Source organism: Artemia sp. Qi Xiang Cuo, chromosome 21 (assembly GCF_049724085.1).
Source record: "Artemia sp. Qi Xiang Cuo chromosome 21, ASM4972408v1, whole genome shotgun sequence".
In the NCBI taxonomy this organism is placed as follows: Eukaryota; Metazoa; Arthropoda; class Branchiopoda; order Anostraca; family Artemiidae; genus Artemia; species Artemia sp. Qi Xiang Cuo.
In genome coordinates this window covers 6,519,012-6,530,514 of record NC_142814.1, presented here as the reverse complement: position 1 = coordinate 6,530,514, position 11,503 = coordinate 6,519,012, and the positions used below count along the sequence as shown (strand labels likewise).

The 11,503-nt window shown below is 31.5% G+C and overlaps 1 protein-coding gene across 1 annotated transcript in view; it reads right to left on the bottom strand.

Annotated features, from left to right (window-relative positions):
- Nucleotides 1–407: 407 nt before the first annotated feature.
- Nucleotides 408–11,503, bottom strand: part of LOC148939194 (pH-sensitive chloride channel 2-like) — a 168,157-nt gene continuing 157,061 nt past the window's right edge. The window contains exons 8-9 of the mRNA XM_089106621.1: nucleotides 5,767–5,866; nucleotides 408–1,006 (exon numbers count right to left, since the gene is read on the bottom strand). Of these exons, the coding sequence (XP_088962747.1) occupies nucleotides 614–1,006; nucleotides 5,767–5,866 (493 nt within the window). The 3' untranslated portion in view covers nucleotides 408–613. The remainder of the gene's footprint in view (nucleotides 1,007–5,766; nucleotides 5,867–11,503) is intronic.

Sequence of the window (11,503 nt, the reverse complement as noted above, 5' to 3'; positions counted from 1 at the left end):
GTGTGTTTTTTTTTTCTATTATTCAAAAGAACAGATTAAAAACGTTATTGGATGAGGTAAAATCAAGGTAAAATTGGTAGTTACAGTTACAGCAGGAAAACTAACAAAAAATTCTCTTCTTGGGCCTTTGTCCTACACCCCTTGATATATATTAAGAGGATGAAGCCAGTGGGTTAGCACTTCAAACATCATATGCACCATCAAGAGGAAGTCAAAGGAAAATCATATTATTTGTATTCTTTTATTGAATTTCGACGAACAAAACCCAACTACGTCCCTTTTTTTAGCCAATTGGAACAAGCTAACATTGAACAGGAACAAAACAACACTGAAAATGCTAACATTGACGACATACACCCTTTTTTGGAGGTGTGAGTGTGCCTCCGTCATGTGAACTTTCTTAGAGCCATAGAGTATGGTACTTTTCTTATGTAAGTACAATTATTAATACATTCAATTTTACTTGTTAGCCCTCTGTGCGAAAATAAAAGAAACATACATGACAATCTAAAAAACTGTATTGTAAAAAATAAAATGAGGTATACATTGAAATATAAGAGCTAAAAAAGCAAATTCTACCTAGCTCAAGAATATAGCCCATGAAATAACATGTTCAAATCCATAATAAAGTCCAATAAAAAATATTCACAGTCAAAAATGTAACTGGAAATGCGATTCTGCTCATTCTATCAATATATTTTCCCATTTCCTTCTGGTGAACCTTTTTTACTTTATTTTTAGTATTATTTCCAACAGACAAGTCTCCGTCTTTGTTGTCACTAAACTTTCTGTCAGGGACTGGAATAGTTATTACTTTGCAGTCATCTTCAATGTAGCTCCCAGGAGCTTTCAAATCTGGACAGCTAGTTGATAAACTGAGTGATGCCATTTGAACTGGGTTTTGCAAGTAGAAAATGTCTCCATTACGGGAACCAAGCTCATCAGTCATTGATCTAGGGCGTGAATCATTGATGCTTGAATTCAGAGAATCAAACGAAGATTTATGCTGTAAATTATAGAACGACTTAGAGGAAACTGTAAAAATAATGGTTAGTAAGCTTGGTTTGAAAAATTACAACTCCACTACACCGTTTGGTGCGGTTCAAGAAACTTGAACAAAAGAAGCAACTTTCGTTTTTACGTTGTCTACGCTGTCATCAAACTGTACAATTCAATAGCAAAATAAAAAATAATTATAGCGGAAAAATAAGGATTAAAACAAAACACTAGAAAATTACTAACCCTGATCAACTATTTACACAAGTAGAAAAATTACAATTTGGTTTTAAAAAATCTCATATCCACTACACAATCCAAATTCATCAGTCATTGATATGGAGCGTGAATCATTTTTGTTTGAATCTTGACAGTCAAACGATGATTTGTGCTGCAAATTATAAAACCCTTTAGAAGAAACTAAGAAGAAAGCCTTGGTGCATTTGGTAAAAAAAAAGAGAGAGAAAAAAAATATGGATGTCTCTCTCAAAGAAGCAATAAACACAAATGAAACGGAAAACAAAGAAAGGAAGAAGGGAGACGTTGCAAAAACTTTCCTTTTTTGGAATGTCCAAGGTCTAAAGATCCTTGGCCATATGTGCTTCATATGTGCAAAGTAGGTGGGGTTCCCAATTTTTAGTCAAAGCCCTGAACTACCATTTCATAATAAATTTCCTTTTGAGTTTTAAACTAAAGTTCCTTCTTTATATTAAATAAAATAAACTCTTAGAAGACAAAGTTCTAAAATACCAAGTAAGGCTCAATAGTAGCCTGACCGAAACTCTAAAAAACTAAATTTTTTTCCAATAGATACCAATAGATACATTAAAACAAGCAAATTTTAATGGTGATTTCAAATATATAAGTTTTCTCAAGTTTAGTCATACCCATCAAAAGTTCAGCGCCTGAGAAAATTTGCCTGATTTTCTGAAAAAGAGGGAAACACCCCCTAAAAGTTATAGAGCCTTAATGAAAATTACACCATTAGATTCAACGTATAAGAGAACCCTACTGTAGAGGTTTTAAGCTCCTATATGGAAAAATGTGGAATTTTATAATTTTTGCCAGAAGAAGATGGAATTTTTATATTTTTTGCCAGAAGGGTAATCGTATTGACCCAGTGGTCCTATAATATTATGGGAGGGCTCATTCAAACAGAAATTAAAAGTTCTAGTGCCCTTTTTAAGTGATCAAAAAATAGAGGGCAACTAGGCCCCCTCCCACGCTCAACTGAAAGTAACTGAAAGTAATGAGCAACATCAAAACTTAAAACAAACAACAATTATTACGTATATGATTGGTTTCGCCCCCTAGTCAATACCCCACTCTTTAAGCCAAATATTTTTTAGTACTTTGATAAGAGCTATTTATTCTAATTAACGACCTTTGTGATTAAGGGGTCATTTTTAAATAATTTGAACAAAATTAAAGAATTGGAAAAAACCCCTAATATACGTACTAGAAATATATGAATAGAGAAGTTTGTTACGTATGTTAATTCGTAAGTTACGTATATTTATTACTAATAAATACGTTCGTAAATAAAATTAAACAACTTTCGAGAAAGCCATTTAATCATATAAAATAATCATATAATCATATAAATGTGATAAAGAGAGTAGCAACAACGAAGTATTTGGGGTTTTTAATTGATGAAAACCTGTCGTGGAAAAACTATTCAAGTGCAATAGCTGAAAAATTAAGCAGAGGCCTTGGGGTGATGAGAAGAATTAAAAATCTAGTCCCAAAAAAGATTCTGAAAATTATTTATGTTTCTATATTTTACCCATATATTAGCTACGGATGCTCTATATGGGTAAGTAATTTTGTAACATGTTTCAAAAGAGTACAAAAACTTCAGAATAGAGCTGTAAAATTATTATCTGTATTTGATGATTCTGATGAGGTTCCTGCTCATGAGCATTTTAAAAAGAATAAGTTAATGGATGTATCTCAAATTCGAGATTACCAAGTCGCGATTTTCTCGTATAAATATTTGAATCAGCTGCTCACCCCTGAGTTTGAAAATCTTTTTACTTTTAATAGAGACCTTCATGATCTTAATACAAGAAAAGCTGATAAGTTAACTCATGAGTTTAGGAGCACCACTTGGACATCTTTTGTGATTCGCCATTATGGTCCCCATGTTTGGAATATAATACCTGAGTGTGTGAAAATACACCTGGAGTCTTCAGGTTTTTAAGTCACAGGCAAAGAAGTTTCTTTTATTTCGTGGGTGAATTTGTTGTTAAGCTAGGTTGTCATTCTATTTAAGGTATTTCCCAGATTTACTTTGCTTTTTTTTCTATCTACTTGTCTTTTCCTCTTTCTCCATTTTTTCCTTTTTTTCCTTCATCAGATGAGTTTCTTGTGTGTTGATTAGAAAGGTATGAATTCTACTTTAATTAGCTGAGAGTTATAACCTCGCTTGCCCTTTCAAGCTTATTGCCTTTCTTGGCAGGCGAAAGGCAAATAGTGTTTGTTTTCTTTTTTAATAAATGTATATCTCATATCTCATAAAAAGTAAAATTAATATGAAAATTTTGTTCTAATTATTCATGTACAGTGAGCCAGAATCAAAACCTGCATTAATTCAAAAACTTTCAAAAATTAAATAAAAAAACAAGTTTTTTAACTGAAAGTAAGGATCAATATTAAAACTTAAAACGAACAGAAATTATTCCGTATGTGAAAGGTGCTGTCCCCTCCTCAATGCCTCGCTCTTTGCGCTAAAGTTTGACCCTTTCTCACAACTCTATTCTTTTTAAACAATAGAAAACTTTAGCTTAAAGAGCGAGGCGTTGAAGAGGGGACAGCCCCTTTTACATACGGAATAATTTCTGTTCGTTTTAAGTTTTAATGTCACTCCCTACTTTCAGTTAAAAAAAAGCTTGTTTTTTATTCATACAAAGTAAGAAGCGATGTCAATTCATAAAAAATACAGAATTAAATCAAAATGATAAGACAAACTTAAGACGAACTATAGTGATTGTTATCGAACACATGAACACATGAAAAGCAGAAAATGAAATGAATATCCAAGTCAAACTTAAAAATAACAGTAATCACCATAAATAAACTTGAGGGGGATGTTAAATTAAATCAAAAGATACTATTTGCATCCAGGTTCTCAAAAGGATGTAACTAACAAGAAATATTAAGGATATAGTTTCAGGGAATGCTCAGAGGGTTGCTAAGCTAAATCAAACGGCGCTGTGTGCATCAAGGTTTCCTAAATGGTGTATGTGTTATATATTCAAAAATGGCTAAGGGTATTGATTTGAGGCTTTCAGGTTGAGGGGAATTTGAGACTTTCGGGTATATTGAGAGGAATTTCAAACTAAATAACAAGATATTGTATTTAGCCAGGCTTTAAAAAATGCGTATGTGTAACTTTAAACTTTTGAAGAATGTTGAGGGGGATGTTTAGCTAAATTTAAAGACACTATCTGTATTTAGGTTTTCAAAATGACATAAACATGAAAAAATATTTTTAGTATCAACAATATCATCAAATTTTGGCAAAAAAAGAAAACGATTTAATATTTTCGAAATTTTCCCAAAAACCAAATATTTTAAAGTAAGCAAAATGCCATATGAAAACACAAGATGGACAGAAATAGTCTTTTAATATTTCAAACAAAAACGACCATAAATTATTGCCAATGAACAAATAAAAAGCCAAAACAAGTTAAAATTAACATAAATAATCACATCAAAGATAGATAACGGACCCTTATATAAATAAATCATAAAGCGGGTAAAGATTAGAACGAACTATCAAGTCAAACTTGAAACGGACAGAAATTGTTGCAAACACGAGTATGGCTATTGCCCCCCTCTAAGCCATCTAACGGTTATTGTGTAATTTGCGCTTTACTGAAAACCAACTATATTTTTCTTTTATAATTGTAAAATAAAAAAGTAAACAAATTTTGTTAAATAAAATTTTGAATCTTGAATTGATGAGATTTACAGGAATAAATATCATTATATATTAAATATTCAGTTTATTATAATATGTTCTGTGCAGTCATGTTGATTATTGTTGCAATATTTTAGTTTTTCTCATTTTTAACAATGTTTTGACAAATTAAAAAAAAGCAGAGTGAAAAAATACATATAGTTTTCACTAAATTGGCATAATAGTAAACTAAGCTTAATTTTGTGAATACTGAAAGTGAAAACACCGGCAAACAGTGGATATATATTGTGTTTTTTCTTTTTTTTATCTATAAAAACTATATTTTTCGAATGTCTTTAAATGAGTTTTTGACTAAATATCTCGAAGACAATATTGTAAAACACTTCCAAGGACATAAATTCAGTTTTGATTCTCTATTCTCATTTGATGTCTTATCTATTCAATACAGAAACTTAACATTCACATATAATTCAAAATAAAACTTTGTGATTAGCGAATTATCTTTATGTGACAACATTGCAACAAATGCAACATAGCTTATATGCTCTTCGACTGTTTTTTTCAGTCAAATTTAAAAACTCGTTTAAATTTTGATAATAGAAGGAGGGATAAACACTAAAGATTGGTTTTTAATTCACCTAATTTCCTTATGCAAATTATGACAGTATTTTATGTAGCTATTGCTTGTGCTACTTTTAATATTTGTGTTTATTTGAGGGTAGCTCCAAATCAACCAATTGAGCTTGTGAGTAGTCGTTTTGGAACAAACATTTATTCATTCATTTAGATCTATCATCTTTTTTTGCTTTAAGGTTAAATGGCAATTAAGAGTGAAATGACCTTACCTTTCCTAGATTATTAAAGGAACCTCTCCTACTAATGCTTGGTGTTAGTGCTCTCCTTATAGCTTTTGTGGTATTTATTTTCTTCACTTCAACCTCTCGTCTAGAAAAAAAGTAAATTACAATAAATTGTGAACAATCTAGGACGACCTCTTTTAGCCCCAGAGAGGTAAAACTTATTTCTAAAACAGACAAAACAATGGGATGCATTCCGCCCAAGTCCGATATAGCCATTGTACTTCATGGTTGCAGCAACAGCCATGATCTGGCTGTTGATGGGGTGATGGGGCCACTCCTCTTTCCTCACTACCTGTACCGTATAGTGTCCACTGTGTTTTAGTAAAAACTTACTAAAATGCAAAGTATATCCAATTGCTAGTTCCAATTATTTGACTAATTTTCAGTAAATATTACAAATATGATCCAGTTTTAAGCAGAAAAACTAAAAATTTATTATTTTCAATAATTATAGCTAGCACTTTACCTGTTAAAGCCGTCCTAGCCAGGTGGATTTGTGCGCTGAACATAGGATTCATTATCCGAGAGGGCGAGGGTTCGAATCCTAGTGAATAGAATTAATTAGTTTACGACGGGGGTCAGTGGCGTAACTCTGTAAGCTCAGCCAGAGTCCATCCAGCTTTAAATGGGTACCTAGAGAAATCTGGGGAAGGTAAACAGGATGGGTGTGCGAAAGCACAGGATGGTTGGCCCCCAAATTGCACTTCCTAGCTGAAGGTCCAAGAAACAGAGATCAACACCACCGGTAGGGACTGTAAAGTCAAATGCCGTATTCTTTACATTTTTTTTACCTCTTACGGGTAACACTTTAAGTGGGGTTTGACGGTGTAGCAGCTGATCTTTTGTTCTGGGTAACTGTGTTTGATTTAGGCTGTAATTTTATTTGGCTTTCCTTTTTATTCAATTCAGTCAGAGACACCATTTAAAACAACTTACGTTCTAATTTTCAGACAGGTTTTACAAAATAGATAGTTTTTAGAAGGATCACATGAGTGTCATACACTTAAGGAAGTATGACATACTCATACACTTATCCTACATAATTGCCATACAATCTCAGGATGCTTAACAAACTGACACCCATGTGACCTTAAATATTTTCCATCTTCCTTTTTTGGTCATGTTGACGACAGCTCGCTCCATTTTGACAGTTGTTGTGTTTTTACAGAAAAGAAAATGAAAAAAAAGTCTGCAACTTAATTTTTTCATAAACAAATTACACCAGTTTTACTTGTAAAGATAAATAAAAAAAACAAGTTTTTTTTACTGAAAGTAAGGAGCAACATTAAAACTTAAAACGAACAGAAATTATTCCGCATATGAAAGGGGCCGTCAGTAGAAGGGCCTTATTGAATCCGAACAGAACCACGTGGTTTATGGTTTTCTCACTGAGAATGAAAAAACAGGAATTTTCTCACTTTTAAAACCATAAACCACGTGGTCCTGTCACGAGTAGCACCCATTTGGAACACCTGTGCTGTCGACCTCAATTCACCTATCGTGAATCAATAATTCCCCTTAGAAACAACAAATTAATTCCCCCTTTCTTGACAGATCAATCAATCAATGACATCATCTGTCAGACTTTAAAAATTTTCGCCTAGAAACGATTCTCCAGGAATAGATCCAAGTCATTAATGTCTTTGCCTCGGAAACAACTCTTTTGGTCGAACTCCAAAGGATATTAGTAACCAAAGGCCATGGAAACAATTCTCCAAGAAACATCTTAGCGATGAATTGTTTTTGCGCGGGAGTCAGGTTTCTTATTAATTTGAAATGCATTAGCGCAGAGATGCCAAAAACAAAAGGAACACGCTGAATTATGTTTAGGAATTATTTGGGCGAAACTGTTTTAGACAGGTTATGGGATTATTTCGGCGAAACAGATAGAGACATTTTAAAAGAAGATTTTAGGAAAGGTTTTAGAAGAGAATTTGAGGGTCAAACTCTGTGGTCGTTATAATACACAAGTTCCATTTGAACAGGGTTGTCAGGTCCTCTACCCCAACCCCAAAGGGTTCCGATCCCCCACCCTAACCCCGAAGGAAGCCCCGGTACTCAAAGGTCCCCCTAAGCTCCCAAAGAGCCCCAGCCCCCCAAACGCCCTACTCAGACCCTCAAAGGCCCTCCTCTGGTCCTCAAAGGGCCCCCGGACCCCCAAAGGGCACCCCGGACCCCAGAGGCCCTCCCTCCGGTCCTCAAAGGTCCCCCGGGCCTGAGAAGCGCCGCGGGGCAGGAATGCGCCGCATGGGGATGCGCCGCAGGGGGAGGCGCCGCGGGTCGGGGGAAGCGCCGCAGGGATGCGCCGCAGGGATGCGCCGCAGGGATGCGCCGCAGGGATGCGCCGCTTTTTGTTAGAGTTATAGTTTACTTTAATTTTAGTTAAGAGTTTGATGTTTTACCTTTGAGTTTCAGTTAGAGTTCTTGTTTAGTTTTAGTTAAGAGTTTAGAGTTTTTAGATTAGAGTTTTTGTTGAAGTTCTAGTTTAGTTTAGTTTTAGTTAATAGTTTAGAGTTTTAGCTTAGAGTCTTAGCTTAGAGTTTTTGTTAGAGTTCTAGTTTAGTTTAATTTTAGTTAAGAGTTTGATGTTTTACCTTTAAGTTTCAGTTAGAGTTCTAGTTTAGTTTAGTTTTAGTTAAGATTTTAGAGTTTTTAGATTAGAGTCTTAGCTTAGAGTTTTTGATTAAGTTTTAGTTTAGTTTAGTTTTAGTTAATAATTTAGAGATTTAGCTTAGAGTCTTATCTTAGAGTTTTTGTTAGAGTTCTAGTTTATTTTTATTTTATTTTAGAGTTTAGAGTTTTAGCTTAGTCTTAGATTAGAGTTTTTTTGTTATATTTATATTTTAGTTTAATTTTAGTTAAGAGTTTGATTTTTTTACTTTTTAGTTTCAGTTAGAGTTTTAGTTTAGTTTTAGTTAAGAGTTTGGTGTTTTACCTTAGAGTCTTAGCTTAGAGTTTTAATTTGAGTTCTAGTTTAGTTTAGTTTTAGTTAAGATTTTAGAATTTTAGCTTAGATTTTTTTTTGTTAGAGTTCTAGTTTAGTTTAATTTTAGCTAAGAGTTTGATTTTTTTACCTATGAGTTTCAGTTAGAGTTCTAGTTTAGTTTTATTTAAGAGTTTAGAGTTTTTAACTTAGAGTTTTTATTGAAGTTCTAGTTTAGTTTAGTTTTATTTAATAGTTTATATTTTTATCTTAGAGTATTAGATTATAGTTTTTTTTATAGTTCTATTTTAGTTTAATTTTAGTTAAGAGTTTGATGTTTTACCTTTGAGTTTCAGTTAGAGTTATAGTTTAGTTTAGTTTTAGTTAAGAATTTAGAGTTTTTAGCTTAGAGTCTTAGCTTAGAGTTTTTGTTTGTGTGTGTGTGTAAGTTTTTGTGTGTGTGCGAGTTTTTTTGTGTGTGCACATATAAATTCTATTTTACTAAAATAATATAAAATTTTATTTTTTGTATGTGTTTGTAATAATTTTTTGTGTGTGTGTAAGTTTTTGTGTGTGTTTAAGTTTTTGTGTGTGTAAGTTTTAGTGTGTGTGTAAGTTTTTTTTGTGCGTGTGTAAGTTTTTTTGTGTGTGTAAGTTTTTTGTGTGTGTGTAAGTTTTTTTGTTTGTGTAAGGTTTTTGTGTGTATTTAATTTTTTGTGGGTATTTAATTTTTTTTGTGTGTTTATTTTTTTGTTTGTGTGTTTAAGTTTTTTTTTGTGTTTAAGTTTTTTTTTTGTGTGTCTGTTTTTTTTTGTGTGTTTGTAAGTTTTTTTGTGTGTGTAAGTTTTTTTGTGTGTGTGTAAGTTTTTGTGTGTGTGTAATTTTTTTTGTGTGTGTTAGTTTTTTTGTGTGTGTTAGTTTTCGTGTGTGTGTGTAAGTTTTTCTGTTTGTGTAAGTTTTTGTGTGTGTTTAAGTGTGTGTGTAATAAGTTTTTGTGTGTTTGTTACTTTGTGTGTGTGTGTAAGTTTTTGTGTGTGTTAGTTTTTGTGTGTGTGTTAGTTTTTTTGTGCGTGTGTTAGTTTTTTTGTTTGTATTTAAGTTTTTTTTGTGTGTAATGTTTTTGTGTGTATGTAAGTTTTTTTGTGTATGTATTGTGTGTTTAAGTTTTTGTGTGTGTAAGTTTTTGTGTGTGTGTAAGTTTTTTTGTGCATGTGTAAGTTTTTGTGTGTGTGTAAGTTTTTTTTGTGTATGTAAGTTTTTTGTGTGTGTAATGTTTTTGTGTGTATGTAAGTTTTTGTGTGTATGTAAGTTTTTGTGTGTGTGTAAGTTTTGTGTGTGTTTAAGTTTTTGTGTGTATGTAAGTTTTTTTTTGTGTGTGTGTAAGTTTTTGTTTGTTTGTTAGTTTTTTTGTGTTTTTGTAAGTTTTTGTGTGTGTGTGTGTGTAATTTTTTGTGTGTGTTTAAGTATTTCTGTGTGTTTGTAAGTTCTTATGTGTGTGTAAGTTTTCGTGTGTGTGTAAGTGTTTATGTGTGTGTAAGTTTTTGTGTGTGCGTAATTTTTTGTATGTGTGTGTAAGTTTTTTTGTGTGTGTGTTTGTTTTTGAGTGTGTGTTTTTTTTTTTGTGTGTGTTTTAGTTTGTGTGTGTGTTTTTTTTTTTGTGTGTGTGTGTGTGTGTGTGTGAAAGTAATTGTGTGTGTTTTATTTTATGTGTGTGTAATATTTTGTGTGTGTTTTATTTTTTTTTTGTGTTTAAGATTTTTTTTTTTTGTTTTTTTTTTTTTGTGTGTAAGTTTTGTGTGTGTATGTAAGTTTTTGTGTATGGGAATGTTTTTTTGTTTGTGTAATTTTTTGTGTGTGTGTAATTTTGTTTTTGTGTGTAAGTTTTTTTTTGTGTGTGTAATATTTTTTTTTTGTGATATTTTTTGTGTGTTTTTTAGTTTTTTTTTTTTTTTATATATTTTTTTTGCGTTTAAGTGTTTGTGTGTGTGTATGTTTTTGTGTGTATACGTTTTTGTGTGTGTGTAAGTTTTTGTGTGTGTGTAAGTTTTTTTGTGTGTCTAAGTTTTTTTGTGTGTCTTAGTTTTTTTTTGTGTGTGTGTAATTTTTTGTGTATGTGTAATTTTTTGTGTTTGTGTAAGTTTTTTTGTGTGTGTGTGTTATATTTTGTGTGTTTGTAAGTTTTTGTGTGTGTGTAAGTTTTTGTGTGTGTGTGTGTAAGTTTTTGCGTGTGTGTAAGTTTTTTTTGTTTGTATGTAAGTTTCTTTGTGTTAGTAAGTTTTTGTGTGTGTGTTAGTTTGTTTGTGTGTGTGTAAGTTTTTGTGTGTGTGTAAGTTTTTGTGTGTGTTTATTTTTTTATTTTTTTTTATTTTTTTTTTTTTTTTAATTTTTATGTTTGTTATTTAGGTAGTTTTTTTGTTTTTTTTTTTTTTGTTTTTTATGTTTTTTTTTTTTTTTTTGTTTGTGTTAGTTTTTTTGTGTGTAAGTTTTTGTGTGTGTGTAATTTTTTTTTTTTTGTATTTTTTGTTGAGGAATTTTTAATATGTATTTATAGTTAGTAAGTTTTTATTTAAATAAATTATATTTTTTTGTGTTGTTTGTGTTTTTTTTTCTGTGTGTAAGTTTTTGTGTGTGTGTAAGTTTTTTTGTGAATGTTTAATTTTTTGTTTGTGTGTAATTTTTTTGTTTTTATTTTTTTTTTGTTGTTTCTTTAGTTTTTTTTGTTGTTTTTATTTTATGGGTGCTTGTTAGTTTTTGTGTGTGTGTAAGTTTTTTTTTTTGTTTATTTTTTTTTTTTTGTGT